Here is a 16,059-nt window from a genome sequence, read left to right as displayed (position 1 = left end):
CTTGGGGGAGTCTTAAGATGGGAGTTTAGTTACAATTGTTTCAGGTAGGGTAAATGTGTGGTTTTTGTTGTTTTCTGGATGGTGCCAAGACCCGCCATTGAAGAGTTCAAGGCCAAGACGTTGGTTCAACCACGATGCTACACCCGCCAGGGCAGTATTTATTGAGCTTCCCTTCGTGAGGCATACGGGTACTGGTTGGAAGGGAGATTTTTTTTTGCAAACTCTGTGGCTTCAGAGTGAGACGGGGTGAATAAGGTCGGGTTTGTGTTTGAAAACGCGTTTGAACATGATCTTGGGGCTTGACACATGCCATTCGATTGTTCTTTCCTTTTTGGAACTTTGCAATTTGGGACCAAGCCAGATCTCGAGATCCCCGGGTGTGGAAATCTAATGGGATATGTGGGTTGTAGATGAAGACATCGCCTGGTTACATGCTGCACTGCCAGCAGCAAACTGCATTGTATCTTTTGACATAACACGATATCCAAAATTATCAAAACTAAAGTTGGTACCAAAAGCGCACGGCTTAAGCTTGTGGACTCACTCCACCATAACTGAAAGAGAAGGGGGTTGTAATGGACGTATTCCAGCACCAAGTGTCGATAGAAAAGGGGTTTTCCGCGTCAGAGTCTTTATTTCGATCAAATTTTGGAGAGGAAAAGTCGATGAAATGGCTTCTAGTGTACGAGCTTTACAACGGGTTGGGAGAAGGTTCGGTCATGGTAGGGTGCTTTGTCAACGTGTTGATGTCGCACTCGCTATTCCATTGCATTGCACCGGAATATGTTGTCGCATGGAATTCGAGGTTGAGACGTCCTTACTGATGAACAAAGGTACCATCGAAGCACCCGGGGAAACAGGAAGGAAAGCGCCACTAATGCTGGAAACACTCCCCTACGACATCCTCGTCCACATCTGCGGATATCTTGCTCCCGAAGATGGATCCAACCTGCAACGTTTGTGGCAGCCAACACAAATTATTGGTGGAGAGGAAGAAGTTGGAGGCGACGACCATTACCGCTCAATATAAACTACTATGCAGCATTATCGCGGACTAGTACGTATTTGAGGGAGATTTCTATTCCGTCCTTGTTTAGAGCGATGCAGATTGCTCCACGTACTGGTGAAGCGTATGGGAGGTTGGGGAGGGGGCTGCTTATGATGCAAGGAGGATATTTGAGAGTGTTAGGTAAGTAATTCGTTTTGGGGAATGTGACGATTTATGTTGAATTGGATGCCATATTCACTAAATGTTTATAGAAAGTTGTCAATCGTCTTCTCTCCTGATGTCTACTTGGATGGGAACCTCTGCGGAAGGAACGAATTCCCAGTCTTCAAACGGTCGAACCTTCTCATTGCGTCGATGGAGATTATACTCCGGAATATTACTAGGCTTGACGTTTTAGCATGAAAAATCGACTTTGTGAAGGAAAATCTTCAACTCAATTCTCTTCCTTTAACCAAAGAAAAGAGAATACCAGTGGAAACTCTGATGATTTCATATGGATGCGGGTGGTTGCTTCCACATCTTGAACCGAAGAGACTGTTTATTAAAGGAGCCAGCGATGTAAGTTTCCGCCCTTACTTTCTTTTGATTATAAGTACGTTGGAAGCTTGGCTAAGTCTAGGGCATACGAAAAGGCTATATGGTATCATACTTTGAGGGCCCCGACCGAGGTGGCCTATTAGTTAGGCATAAAAACACGTCCATACTCGCTGAGGCTTCGGGGAGCCGACCATCCAGAAGCGGACACCAGGGTTTTTCGTCTTCATACAGACTTGACGTGTGCTAACTTCCTAACGGAGCTTCGGATTTACACTTTCATTAATTGTCGATAATTCTGGGCCTGATAGAAGTTAACATGCATCTTCTATAATAAGTCCGCGTACTGATGTCATCAGGTCTGTGACTCTATCCTGTTTGCATAGCCTCGTCTATCTCCACGTTTGGAACGATTCAGATTCCGCTCGGGAATACGACATCAGAGATGAAAATATACATGCAAGCTTTGCCTAAAACTGCAAGTCCTTGCAAGAGATGGTGCTTGGGACCCATGAAAATACCGTTATATGCAAGATCCTCAGAGACGAGGCTGGAAATCCAATACCTGGAAAGACACAGCTGAGAGCTAAAGATCAACCTGAGAAAAGAGTATTACTCATGCCCCTCGCATCAAGGCCGCAATTTTGTCAAATCTTTTCTTGACGAATAAATCAAGATTGCCAGCGGATTTCATTTGTTTCGACTATGCAGAAACAAGGCGGTTAGAAAATTAGGATCACACCAAAAAAAAAAAAACCACACTAGCTATCCTTGTTTTAGCAGCATGAATGCGCATTGTCGGCCTTGTGGGCTCCAAATTCTGACATTCACCGACGTTGTTTCCGCCATTCCGACACCCGCATAGAAATGTACTTGAAAGCTTCTTGCATAGCTCCCAACGCATCAGCTTCCCCAATCGAGACTCGTCGGCTTGGACCTGCATACCTCGATAAGATAATCCCATTGGCTAAATAGCCAGCAGGTATTGCATACAAATTCTATAACCCTCCGTGAGAAAACGGCAAATATGATATATTTAAAATCTTGATCGCGCTTTCAGGAGCTGTTTTTCTTCCCCTTTTTAAACTATTCATTGTTGAAATTTTCCGATAACATATAAATCCTGAGCATCAAGACCGCTATATAGCTTCAAAGTGGAGCTGCCTTGACGTTCACGATGTTTAAAACCGACTTTCAAATTGCCACAATCCCAGAAATAGTGGCAGATGAACCCTCTCCGGGACTGCCTCCACAATGGGACGACTACGACATGGATCCTGGGGCAAAACCGGACCAGAAACCCCCTATTCTAAACCTTTCGATCGATATCCTTGCTTTAGTTATCGAGTATCTATCATTTCGCGATATAATTTCCCTTTCGCTCACGACAAAAGGGTTCAGACATTTACGACCTGAACCGGCCTCCAACCCGGGTTCTGCCCCGCTTTCACCTCCTCTATCCCCCGGCAATGAAGCCCTGTGCTCTGCTAGAATTCACCAGAGGTTTTTGGCTCATAAGTCTTCCCAAAAATCGACGGAACAATGCCCATATTGTCAACATGATCTCTGTCCGACAAGCTGCTCCTCAGCTCTGTTCCTCGACACGCAAACGGGCATTTTCTTCCCCACATCACTTTACAATAAGAATAAGGCCATGTTTAAGTACTCCGCAGAGTTTACCAAGCGGGAAACCGCACTTCTGACACCTAATAAACGCGAATCTCTCCACTTAGGACCGGGGCACAACAAGCGCGAATCATTCATGGGACACAGCAAACGCGAATCTCTACTTATCTCCCCAAAACGTCAATCAACAATGATGCATATGGCAGTTAACACCCCCAAACCCGTGGAATTCGTTTACTCAACAATTTGGTGCGAACACCACCGATGTCCTCGAGATCTTTTAGCGCAAAAGAGTAACTTCAACAACGCTGGAGAGGATATCGCGAACGGAGCGGGGAAATTTCTTCTAGAATATAATAACGAATTAAGATGGGAGAGAGCACGGCGGGACAGGGGTCCTAGGTATTCCCTCTGGACTAGGTGGTTGGTCGGCTATAAATCGGATCCACAAGCCCAAATGCAGCGTACAGTTTCCGTAGCGGGTAGTGCACCTCGGAGAAAGAGTATTATACCTTGGCTGGACTCTCAACCTGTTCCTTCTGGTGGGAGTACCCGACGGAAGAGCCTGATACCTTGGCTGGACCGTGATCGCGAACCTTCACTTACGCCTCCGCCACCGGCTACGGGTAGTGGGGGGAGTGGCGGGAGGAGGAAGAGTTTGTTTTCTTGGTTGGATAAATTTAAGGATCCTAGTGAATTGGAGGGAGCGAAACAACCCGATCCGGTTTATGAAAGGTCTTTTTATGAGACTTATTGTCTTCATTGCTTGCGGCCGTTGAGGATGCAAGGTGCTAGTAGGGGGTTGCATAGTCATTGGCAGGGACTTAGTTGCGAATGTCGGACGGCTAGTCATGCTATCGGTGGTGGATGTCGTCGATGCGGAGTTGCTAGCGTTCGGTTCACGCTTATTGAAACGTTTGATAAGCTTTGGGAGAAGAAAATCGATAATGCCGATGGGGTTATAAAGAACCAGAGTTATTGGCTGATTCTGGCCACGGAATGCGAGATTATTCGTGCGGCTGGTCCCGGGGCATTGATCGAAACGAAGAGACTTCGACCTAAAGATCCAGTTGCGGCTGCGAAGGCTTTGAATACTGTGAGGGGGTATGATGTCGTTCCTCTGCCTACTCATAGTCCGGTTGGGCTGCAGGATCTTCCGTATGATGTTCTACGAAGGATTGTAGATTATCTTAGGGATGTGGAGACGTTTCAGCGGGATCCTCATTTTTGGGCAATGCAGGCTACTTATTGCTTTCCGAAGGCGTGGCAGGGAAGTTTTGGAGACTTTAATGCTATGAATGTGCATGAGGATCCTTGTTTGAGTTAATATTGTTCGTGCTATTGGTAGCACTCAAAATTGATCGTTTTTATTTGTTTTGCATTTGTTCCTTGTGTTTTATGGTGCTGAATCGCATGCGGGTTCATTAATAGATAATGGTGTATGTTGTATGGGTATATATTCTTTGAAGGTTCGATTATATTGTCGAAGTTGGAAAATGGGTGTGATATTTGGGTATGCTATTGATGGCGAAAATGTTTTAGTCTTCGTGTATGTTTAATGGTTTGTTTGGATTATATTATAACTTTTTGACTTATACTAGTACGGGCCGTTTAATAACTTTGAGATCGTAGTCTGTGGAATTGTAATTGTGGGGCGATAACTGATGGAAGATTTTCTTAGACTCCTCCCCTGATTTAGTTTGTACTACAAAGCTAGGAATTGCAAAACGTACGCTCTCGATATTTGTTAAACTTAATGTGATCTCGAGGATATTCAACAAGATTATATTGTATTATGATTTTGTGCGTAGAACTACTCAATTACAAAAGTTCATGTTCGCTAACGTTCAACAACAAGGTCATATCAAGGCACAAATTATTTAGTAGAAACTTCAGACGCTCTAAAGCAGAAGTGAGGTAGTAAGGACCAACCCAGCAACCAAACCAAAGCCAAGCTGCACCTTCACACCACTATTCGGCGTCGAAGACTCAGATGGAGCAGACGTAGTCGTAGACCCCCCCATTCCAGAACTTGTCGTCTCCATAGCATCCGTAGACTCCGGCGCGGCAGTAGTTTCAACCTCAGAAGTCGGCGCAGGTGTTGTAGTCTCCTCAAAGATAGTTGTCGACTCAACCTCAAATTCCGATGTAGACGTAAACTCGGACTCGAAATCAGTGCTGGTTTCTGGTACAGTGAATGATGGAGTAGTAAAGGTTGGGGTATCGATGTCTGTGGTTTGAGCACCGCCTAGACCGGCGGATATGGTGGCCCAGTCTTCGAGAGAGCCGGAGCAGACGGGGATTAGATCTGAGGCTGTACATATTGGAGCGTCGGTTGGGCAGACTTGGGTTTCTTCAGCATCTCTGACGGGGGTGCCGGCGTCTGAGTGAAGATCTGGATTAGTATTTGGAGTTTGGAGGTGGGGTGGGTTGGATTCTGAGTACTTACCGACGCAGGGTTTGAAGCCGCTACAGATCTGTCCATCTTCGCAGCAGCCGCCTCCTGAGCAGTAGAATCCTGCTTCGCAAGAGGTGCCTGGAAGGTTGTATCAGTGAATAGGATTATCCAGTGAAGGATGTGTATGGAGGAACATACAGGTCGTTGCAGTCTGTTCACAGATAACTGGACCGACGCAGACGGCTTGACGCTTTGCGATAGCCATGAAACCTCCAAGGGGCTGTACTGTGACTGCGACTTCGACGACGGCAAGCGCGATGAGGACACTGGACAATATAGACCGCATTTTGAATGAAAGATGAAAAGTTATTCTAGAAAACGGGAAAGTTTTGATTGGACTTGTGGAATAATTGAATATATAGAGAATTCTATACGGTGAAGAGAAGCCAATTGATATAGGGATAGTATCATAGAACCCTCGACCTCAGAGGCAGGACTTCAGTCTTTATACACTCATTTCTATCGGTGGACTTAGACTAGTCAAGTCAAGCCTGCAACGCCCCTGATGCCAATTTTGCTTAATTCCAACTATCCAGAAGCGCAAGATCTTGGCGACAGGCGGTCGCTTTATTATAAGGTCAGCTGCAGGGCTGTATCTGTGCCCTTTTGGTGAATAGCTGAGTTAAGGCTGCAGCTGCTGCGGAATTTAGTTGTCATTTTTCACTTTTGTTCCGACAGCGAGTTCAAGAGAAATATTTTCTCAATTGTCAAAGGAGTGTGGCTGCGTTACACAAATGGCATGCCAAGATTTGCGCTTTGGTGGGGAGTGTTAGTAATACCTTTTATTCCCCACAAGGCGAGAATAAGGCTTGAGGCCAAGGGAAGCAAATTAAACCGATGCTTAATCATATCATTCTCGCTGCTGCCTAGCAAGGACAGAAGACTCGACAATCTTTATCCAGGTCGAGTCTGTCCTCCTGCCTTTCAGGACGATTTATATAATCTACTGCGGGCCATTAGTCAGGGGAGGTAGCGGAATTGTAAGCTTAAAAAGTGGTAAATATTGTGTCTTTGCGGTGCAGTCAGCACGGGCTCATATCTCTTGCATCGTGGTTTTGGTTAGGAGAATATTGCAATTGCGATATTGGCTTCTAGGCGTTGTGTACGGCGCTTACAGCCATTTGATGTTTCGATCAAGGGAAATGGTAGAATATGGAATAGGATTTGAAATAGCAGAGATGCGGTGATGGCTATATACATACCCGATCGAGTTTATCATTTGGGGTTTTAAAATTCAATACAGGCTGGTGTGCACGTGTGTTGGCAAATGTGGGAGTTTGTGATAACGCGGAAGGGAAATGATTGCCCCAAGCCAGATCTAACCAAATCTGACCAGACCTCATTTTGATATCTCTGCGGAATGGAAATTGGAAGTGTCAAAAAGAAGAACAGAAGCGGGTATATTTGCAACATTGTCGGGAGATAAATGATGATGTTAAACAACAAGCCTCCGAACCAGTAGAAGACAAATATGGGGTATGAATAGCAACCGCTATGACATTTAGATGTCAACGCAGTTTTGAAACTCGAGCGTCAGTGACTTTGCGTCGCAGCTGATGACTTTGAACAAGAGCATGCACGTATGACTACAGCCAATATCCAATTGCGCAAAGAACGACGCCGACAGTACCCAAACCGACTAGTAGAGCATTTGGCGGGCCTTGGCTTTCCTGGACCGATGATAAGACAAGTTCTGGTGCAGCCATTCCAAGTGCCAAGATCGACCAGCCTAACGCCGTCACCAGCAGAGCCTGCGGGGGATGAAAAACAGTATGACACTGCACAATCCCAACCCCGCAGGCGAAAAGGATAGTACCATTCAGAAGATATCGATAGAAAACGGGCTGGAACTTTTTTGAGCGGTAGTTTAGTGGCATTGCAATCGATTGGTAGCGACTGCCTTTTAGTACCAGTGCACCACCCATCCGACATGGGTATGGGCCTTGGCGGGTTATCGCTGAGACTTGAACATTGTGCAACCATCGGTTTGCAGGTTTGGATCAATCTCATAATCCTGCGAGCCTGTTGGTGAGTAACATTCTGCTGATATTTCCTCATGAGTCAGCTGTCAGGATCTATCGGATGAAGATCTATTTAGCTAACTTAAACCCCCGAAGTTTTGGATTATTCATCCTGCTCGTCAATTTCAACTTGTCTATGGTCTTCTAGGAGAACGGTTTCGAGATGTCTTCAGAACTAGGCGGCATGGCCTCAACAAATATGGATCCTCCGATGGAAAGACCACCGATTTTCTCCCTCTCGCCAGATCTTATTGTTCAACTGTCTAAAGAACTCGACGAAGATGACTTACTTGCTCTTCGGATGACTTGCAAGGAGTTAAATTTCAAAGTCAAAGAACTCCACCTTGACGCTCTATACTCCACCCGAACCGTCTACTTTATCCCTGTCAGCCTTGAGAATCTGTTGAAAGTCGCCAAACACCCTTCGGGAATCAACAAGCGAGTACGAAATTTACGAATCAGTCCCACTTCCCCATATATAAACCCGGAGAGAGAAGTTCGTAGGAAACTCGAAGAGCAATCGAAAAATGAGAAACCGGGGTTCTGTGGATCCATGCCGGCTAGCCTTGTGTTGAAGATGTACGAGCAGTCAAAAAGCGAATGGCCGGGGGTTCAGCACATGCATAAATGGGACTTGGTTCCTAATATGCTTACTATGGCATTCATGAATTTTCCGAATATACAATCTATCGAGTTTGACTGGAGAAGAAATCATCGCGTGGCTCGTTCGGAGTTCGCACTTCTTTATCCTACGGTCGGGTTGGTACCTGGGAAACGCCTCATCCCGGACTTGGTCAACGCCATGACGGTTTATAGTATACCACTTGAATATAAGCATGTTGGATACTGGAATTACACTATAAATGCGGCGGTTACTGCTGGAGTTTCGACTTTGGAGAAGATCAGTGATAGCGGTTTATTCGGGGACGGAATACCTTTGGCTTGGTTTACTACGCCTCCTCTACAACTGCAGCGAATGCAATCTACATTATCGAACCTGCGAGTGCTTCATATCAGCTATACTGAGAGCGAACGGAGGACTAGGACTCTCACACTGCCACCACCCGGTGCTCCCCCACCTCCTGCACCCACAGGAAGACGAAACTTCTGCAAATGGATCGAGTCCATGGCGGGTACTATCGAAAAGCTTCGATTGGAAGATTTATCATCCTCAAGTAACAGATACGCCGATGGATGTCCCCTCCCCGCTTTACCAAAGCTGAAAAATGTGGAACTCGCGGGAATGAGATTGAACGTTGAGTCCCTCAAAACCTTTCTAGAACCGTGCAAGGACCGACTTCGAGACATTTTCCTCTCGCAATGTATGCTGGAAAACCCGAAGGAAGAATGGTTCGAGATTTTGAAAGTAATAAAAGAATGTCACGGTTTGACAAAATTCCAAATCGTCCAAAGGGGCCAATGGAGGAAACAAGAACGGTTCCCAGATATCGACGCATACGGAGACTGGATGTCTGGAAAAGTGCAATGTCAGGTTATTCCGTCGGCTCAAGAGAGAAACAGTGGATACACCTACATGGAGTCACCGCACATATTATCCAAAAACTTGGCTAAAGAACTTGAGACTCATCAAGAAGCCGATGACTTTTGGGATTCGATCACGAATCATAAGTGGAGGCAGTGGCCGGAGTCGAATTCGAGACGGGTTCTGAGGATTAATAGAACATTCACTTTTGACAGCGATGATGATAATGCTGCTGCTTCGCCGCCTCGATCGCCCAGTTCGGAGGAGTCGTGGTAGCTGTGGTTTGCATTCCGGGTTATGGGAAGTACATGTGGTGGAAGTTGTGCATGGAGCTAGGATACTGGTATTTGTTTTGAAGTTTGAGAATAGTTGATCGCGGATTGGATTTGGGCGCAAAGTTGATAGCGTTATTTTAATTGTACTTCGTGTATTTATTATACTATAGCAAAAACTATTTTTCCATGATATTTATTTCATCTAGGAAGCTGACTAAGACTCGAACTGGACATCTACGAAACTGATGACATCTAACAATTTGTAGCAATGAGATCCAGGTGTGTTGTTGGATTTCGGCGTCTTCGCCACGATCATGGCGTTGATGTTATTGCAACGTTGTTGTTGTGCTAGTTGATGGTTAACACTCTTGAATCCCGTCATGCGCTTTCTAGCCACAGATGTTAAACTTGTCCTTTTCGAAAAAATTTCCTGCTTTGGACTTTGCCTTCTATTCTTCGTCACTTATATATTCAGTACTTAAGTATCTAGCTCTGGCTAGCCCAGCCGCAGCTGATTGGTGTCATGAAATACACCTCGGCGTTTCTCGGTCTTCCAAATGAGATCTATGTGGAGGTTTTCAAAAGGTGCACAACCTTTAAGGCGGCTACGACACTGGCGGCAACATGTCAGCAACTTCAGTCGATCTGGAAGAATCACCAGAAGGCTGTGATCTTGCATATTGGTAGTAACTGTATTGTCGCGTTTGACGATGCTCTGAGAGCTGTACATACATTACCATGTTGGTTCTTCTGCCTTAAAGGAAAAAATGACTAACAAAGATATAACGGTAGGTTCGGGCCATCGACATGGCGGAGAAGCAGTATCAAGTCATGGCTCTCCAAAGCAATGGAGTAAATGTGGTCGAGAATGAAAAGCCACCTAAGAGGATCCCGATCCACCGTTTGGGAGCACACTCTAATCCTCCATCCCCAAATGAAATAATTCAAGTATTCGACTTGAAGTATTTCGTCGAAGCCGCGCTATTTCTCGGACATGAGCAAAGAAATATTCATATATTTTGCCAACAATCAAGTTCCAAAATCCAACTCCCTGGACCTTGTCCCCATGGCGTTGATGCTTCGCAACCCGGAGTTTCGGCTGAGGAAATCGATTTCAAGGTATATGCTAGCATGTACCGGTTCTTCCTAATATCGGCGGTTCTATCGAGTGTTTACTGGGAACCCTTATTTGCAGATCATCCTAAGGCTGCTGTTTTAAGAAGAGACTTTTCGGGCCCGTTGAATATTTCGGCTCATTATACGCCTAGACGCAGTTTTGGCGCGGAAGACCTTTCGTATATTCGTCAGTGGGCATGTTATAATAAACGACGAGCTTCGCAGGCGCAATTGGATGAAATCTTCAGCGAGCTGGGGGATTACCTTATTGAAAGGGGTAAACGGGAAGCTATATGGGATGGAACCGTTATATCAACCACCCAGAAGTCGAACAACGATCGAGATTACCCAACCGCAGGTGCAGTTCAAACAATCATGATGATAATTGGCTGTCACGAACTCTTATGGTGTGTCGCCCAGCAACAACTAAACTGCGCGGGTAGAGCAGTAGAACGAGGTCCTGCCTGACTCGACGGTATAAGATACAAACGCATCCCAGTAACATTCCTTGGAATCCACGGAGCCCTAGAAGCATGGATTCCACAAAACCTTGCGGATCTATCACGGCACCCTTCTATACAGTTACTTACTAGACCGGTGGGGTTTGGAGCGGATGGAAGACCGTTGGCACAGGTTAGGTTACTACGTTTGTTTCATGAATTACTGCATGTTGATCGGAGAGATGGGTCGGTGGAAAGTGATTTGCCGTATGAGTTGGGTTTTTTTGAGTATGTGTTAAAAAGAAGGTTTAGTCTGAGGGTGCTGTTTGAGTGGGGGTATAGTCAGACGGTTTATAGTAGGTATTTGGCGGATGGGATGGCGTTTAGAGGGGTTGATCCTTTCAGGAGGGATGTTGCGAACATTTTGTCAAGTTATAGTTTGCAATGATGTATCGGACCGGTATCTAATGTTGCTGTATTCATTGACATTCTTCTCGAACTGGGATTACACATTGTCTCGTACCCGGACCTGAATTACACATAAGGGTGTAGATGGTACGTGTACATGTACTCGGGAATGATACTATTCACGTTTCTAGTCGGCTGTGCGGCCGCCATACCTACTGAAACAGCTCAGCCTTGAGCGCCTGGATGCGAGCCTGCTAAAACAGATCAATCACGTTGTTCCCTAAAGTTGCCTGAAGTCGTTGGGCCTGGCAGAAATGCCTGGAGCTTTGGAGTACCTATTCGTTAGGCGGGCAACGACTACAATGCAATGTACTGAATCCGATTAAGGTACTTATATATTCTCAAAGTAAGTATCCTTGTATAGCGCATAATCTTCTGATTCCCCAAGCTTCAGGCTTTCGACCCACCGATAGTTCATATTTGTTTTAGATTCCGGGACAAGCATTCCGCAGATTTTTGGATTGTAACTATTAAATCTCACTATATGAACTCTTGTTGATACCGATTGCAATATATTCTTGAACAACCATGGATGCAACTTGTCTTTTGTTGGCGGCATGTGCACAACCCACTGAGTCTTTGAACACAGGTCTTTTCTCAAACGAATCAACTGCACAGATTGAAAAAGATCTCAACCAAGAACGCGATGATGCTGTCGTTGCTCGCGAACGTAGTCGCCGGGACGGGAAGATCATTTCTGCATCCCCTCTGAGAACAAAAGGTGTATCGTTTGCTGCAGGTGCAACTCCCGTCCCCCAGGCCAGCGCCGGGTCAGAGCAATACCGTATCTTCGGGGTTTCGCCTTCAATAATCTATGGTGCTATTCTCGCAGCACTGCCGGCAATTGCTACCGGTATCCTAGCAGTTTCACAGGCTTCAACTGCTGAGGAAAGGTCTAAAGCATGGTGTGAATCGTTGAAATCTGTTGGCGCAGCTTTGGGCCTCGGCGGTTTAGCTGGGTATCTCAAAGAAGCTATCTTAAATAAACTTCTCCAACTCGCAACCATACTCGGGGATAGAAAAATGCTACAGATGCTTGGAAAGGGCATATCGGTAAGGATATTTAGGGCACTTCCCATATCCCAGGATCCCTTCAAACTTGTTAAACGGACTTAATAACTCGGTATAGGGTCTCAAGGGCGCCATCGCTCAAGTTGGAATTGAGAGTCTGTTCTATGCAATTAGGACGTTATGGCATTTACTATGCAAACAAATTGCTATACAACGTCGAGACCACGAGACTCTAGCAGTAGAGCAGGTGAAGTTAGACGAGATTATGACTTTTGAAACGGCGTGCCGCGTTTTGGCCCATATCATAGCTGTATCTTTGGGATCAGCGTGCACACTTGCTGCAGTTTCGAAAGGACTTGTGGCCCCGGACATAGCTTGTACTTAGGTACCTTGGTGTCAGTCGTAGCGGTCTCCATATCAGACGCTATTGTCGACGCAATGATAGAAAGAAAACACGCGGCAGGTGGATGGATGAACTGGCTTACATCCTTCGTTATCCCTGACCGGCGCTATTACATTTGGGAAGGAGGAAAACTGGATATGGGCCCGTCTTCTTCAATCTTTAAAGACCTCGAATGTGCTATCACACATTGTTTGGTGTAAGAGCCCCCTAGAGATCGTATATCCGTATTTCAAACAAATGAAGCATACACTAACGTTCTCTATTTTTCTTAATGCAGTGTTGACCCAGTCAGATCTACTTTGTCGGGAGAGTTATATGAGCGGCAGGCAATAATGCGGTGGGTTCGGGAAAAAGGAACTGATCCACACTGTCGGAATGAACGAGTTACAGCATTGGATTATATTCCAGCTCCCATAACAAAAAAATGGGCACACGCTGTCGCTAGAGAGCTTGGGGCTGAGTTAGTCTTGCCCGAAACTTTAGTTCAGGAACGTTCGGGTCTCATTAAGCCAGAGGCCTGTGTAATATAGAGAGTGTACTTGTCTGTTTCATGATTTTACTGACAATCGCTGGCTACAATGAAGGCAAATGCGTTGTTTTTGTTGGAAGACGACTGCTGAAGAGGTTTTGGGTTGCAAGTTATTGCGGTTATAAATGTCCTATCATCTTTTTGCAGTATTATAATGTTAGCTTGATCTTCTTCCGTGGTATTTCCAGCTTTTATAGACTAACGACACCCATTTTCTCCATCTAGCCGTGCCGCTCAGTTGGCTGCCGCAAACTTAAGGCTGACAGAGAGCTTGCGTATGCGCATGAGCATGCCGGTGCTTTGTAGCCTCGTGCCTCCTCTAATTTCTTCATCCAAGCTCGTTAGCAATGTACGAAATTTAGGCCTCGGGCTCCCAAACTCACACCCACTTCCACATCACTAGCGTCTAGCTGGTGACGTCTGATAATTCCGGCTATGCGGTTGCGTCCAGGGGCCAGAGTTCGCGTCGAGATTCCATTGAGTCGTAGCCGTGATATGCGGGGAAAGCTTGGCACAGGATCCACATTGACTTAACAATATATATATGATTTCAGCTAATCAGGACCTTCAGGGATACGTCATTGTATCAGCAACACATTTTGTTCGTTAACCAGTTGTAGTAGTTTGTTCTATAAGAAGGGATGGTGACCTTCATTGAGATCGGGAAGTTCGTCACCGCACTACCATTATGCAATCAAGCCAACAAATCCAGCTAAAATATTATTTCCTATTAATTTCTTTGCTTTCGGTACCGTCGTTACTATACTTTGCATCTTTCCCCGTCCAAATCGCTAGATACTCTGCAGCTCCGAGAAGAGGCTCTAGATCCAGGCCTGGCTGGTACCAAACGAAACCATTGGCGAGGTTGTCAAATTTCGGAGGTGGCCAGCTGCGGACATTTTCTTACACAGTATCGGGCTACAGTTTTAGGTTGTCCTGTTCGTACATTCAATTGATCAAATAGGATGGAGGTATCTGTTCAGCGACCCAGGAAACGAGCGCCGCGGTGCAATAGATTAGATGAACCTCAAATTCGAAAAAAAAAATTGAAGTTCTCTATTCTGTACTTCTATGGAAGCAAAGATATCCGAGTAGAGATATAAAGCCCACGGATTAAACGCAACGCAAGTATTATCTCTTAAGAGATAGCGATTCTTGTAATCGTCGGCCCCAGAATGTAATCTTATGATCTTGTCATTTTATAAATTTAGGGACTGCCAATATCGAGACTGGCTTCACAAGTGGGGCTTCAGACAGCGGCTCAGCAATCAAAAGTATCACCAAGTTTATCGGGATTTAGCTGCCCGTGAGGCGTCAGGCAAGGCCTCGGAAGTAAGTCTGAATGAGATGGTCATAGTCCCAAATAAAAAGTCCAAAGGTGAATCTCCCGAAACATTTCATTACCGAAAGAATGATCCCCGAAGGTATTTCGCAATTTTCTTCGTGGTTGCTCTTGAATGCATGTGTAATACTGATGGCGATTCTTTGCGCTAAATTTAGCCTCCAATGGATATCTCCAGGTTGCGAATAATAGTAATTCACAATCTCTACAATCCCTCATAATTAGGACGGTATATATGACTTCTGGAGCTAGGTTCCAAAGTCCGAGTCAATTACAAATTTGTTACGCAAATCTCTCCCCTAATCGACATGGAAGAGTAATCAATCTGGTCTTAAGGTCCTAAGACATTCAATGATTCAAAGCGCTCCGATACCACACTTTTTCAATTATCTACATGTTAACCTGCAATATCCGCTCCACGTCCTCCATCGATTACGCGTGATAGTAGCGGTAGTCGAATATGTTTGTAGGTCATTGAATTCGCTGTTTGATAACCCTGTCTGACGGATAGATTTTCGGTTCGGCATACCTGGCAAAGCAAAAGGCGGGGTTGGCAAGTCGGAGAATATACCACCGACATTGCCCTGACAGGGATGTTCTTGGAATTATGCGTGGTGTTTTATCCGGCATATTCAATTGCAATACCGACTATAGGGGTCTCTTGTCTATGCTAGTGGATGAATAGCCCCGTTATTTAAGATCTTGCATCGATAATGTCACTAAACCCCTAGATACAAAAATGAATATTATTTTAGTCTCATTAGATATCTTGGAAAGGGTGTCAAGGTCTCTCTAAATTTCGATTCTTAGAAACGTTACACAAGAAACATATCTATTTACAATAGCACTTATACTAGAAAGACTGTTTATGTTAGAGGGAATCTGGTACCGGAGGTGTGGGTTTCACATTCAAGCCTGTTATCAACCGACTTGTACAGTCGTCATCTTTATCAATAGCGCCGGAGTAATCAGCTTGTTTTCGAGATTGAGTCAGGTACAAGCCGCGCTGAACACACGAGTTGGAAGTTTTTTGCCGATTATACACCTGATCCCAACAGGGAAGCCATGACAGGCCAAGCTACAAGAAGTAATCTTAACCAAAAGAGTTGTAGCCCTCATTGACAAGCGGCGTTGGCAACCGCCATTTGCTGTACCGTTCGGAAGATTTAACCAGATTTACGGATACACGTTAGAAGCTATACAAGCAGTTCCCTGGGCAGGTATTTTTGCCCATTGGCAATACTATGGCGGATACTACACAGTCTTCTCCGGTAAGGGCTATAATCGGTATATAAATTTCCATGATATAGGCCTTTTAGAACATCAATGGACTGTAGAACACTG

General features: G+C 45.3%; 6 protein-coding genes across 6 annotated transcripts; 5 read left to right on the top strand and 1 right to left on the bottom strand.

The window, feature by feature from the left end:
- Nucleotides 1-938: 938 nt before the first annotated feature.
- Nucleotides 939-1,411, top strand: DFL_001443 (uncharacterized protein; the record flags this gene model as incomplete). Its single annotated transcript, XM_067630063.1, has 3 exons — nt 939-1,057; nt 1,130-1,189; nt 1,261-1,411. 3 exons carry the CDS (start codon nt 939-941, stop codon nt 1,409-1,411), a joined length of 330 nt encoding a protein of 109 aa, XP_067492744.1.
- A 1,309-nt stretch (nt 1,412-2,720) lies between these two features.
- On the top strand, nt 2,721-4,496 carry DFL_001442 (uncharacterized protein; the record flags this gene model as incomplete). The annotated part of the gene is made up of 1 exon (XM_067630062.1): nt 2,721-4,496. The coding sequence occupies one exon, from the start codon at nt 2,721-2,723 to the stop codon at nt 4,494-4,496; it is 1,776 nt and encodes a 591-aa protein (XP_067492743.1).
- Nucleotides 4,497-5,070: 574 nt separating this feature from the next.
- DFL_001441 (uncharacterized protein) lies at nt 5,071-5,913 on the bottom strand (the record flags this gene model as incomplete). The annotated part of the gene is made up of 3 exons (XM_067630061.1): nt 5,071-5,552; nt 5,619-5,705; nt 5,766-5,913. The coding sequence occupies 3 exons, from the start codon at nt 5,911-5,913 to the stop codon at nt 5,071-5,073; spliced, it is 717 nt and encodes a 238-aa protein (XP_067492742.1).
- A 1,898-nt stretch (nt 5,914-7,811) lies between these two features.
- Nucleotides 7,812-9,407, top strand: DFL_001440 (uncharacterized protein; the record flags this gene model as incomplete). Its single annotated transcript, XM_067630060.1, has 1 exon — nt 7,812-9,407. The coding sequence occupies one exon, from the start codon at nt 7,812-7,814 to the stop codon at nt 9,405-9,407; it is 1,596 nt and encodes a 531-aa protein (XP_067492741.1).
- A 522-nt stretch (nt 9,408-9,929) lies between these two features.
- Nucleotides 9,930-10,990, top strand: DFL_001439 (uncharacterized protein; the record flags this gene model as incomplete). Its single annotated transcript, XM_067630058.1, has 2 exons — nt 9,930-10,130; nt 10,199-10,990. 2 exons carry the CDS (start codon nt 9,930-9,932, stop codon nt 10,988-10,990), a joined length of 993 nt encoding a protein of 330 aa, XP_067492740.1.
- Nucleotides 10,991-11,958: 968 nt separating this feature from the next.
- On the top strand, nt 11,959-13,177 carry DFL_001438 (uncharacterized protein; the record flags this gene model as incomplete). The annotated part of the gene is made up of 4 exons (XM_067630057.1): nt 11,959-12,483; nt 12,560-12,751; nt 13,010-13,040; nt 13,122-13,177. The coding sequence occupies 4 exons, from the start codon at nt 11,959-11,961 to the stop codon at nt 13,175-13,177; spliced, it is 804 nt and encodes a 267-aa protein (XP_067492739.1).
- Between the last annotated feature and the right edge of the window lie 2,882 nt (nt 13,178-16,059).

The sequence above is a fragment of the Arthrobotrys flagrans genome (genome assembly GCF_004000055.1).
Source record: "Arthrobotrys flagrans strain CBS H-5679 chromosome Unknown unitig_3, whole genome shotgun sequence".
NCBI classification, from domain to species: Eukaryota; Fungi; Ascomycota; class Orbiliomycetes; order Orbiliales; family Orbiliaceae; genus Arthrobotrys; species Arthrobotrys flagrans.
Note: the sequence above shows the minus strand (reverse complement) of the source record. Positions and strands in the feature narration are given on the sequence as shown.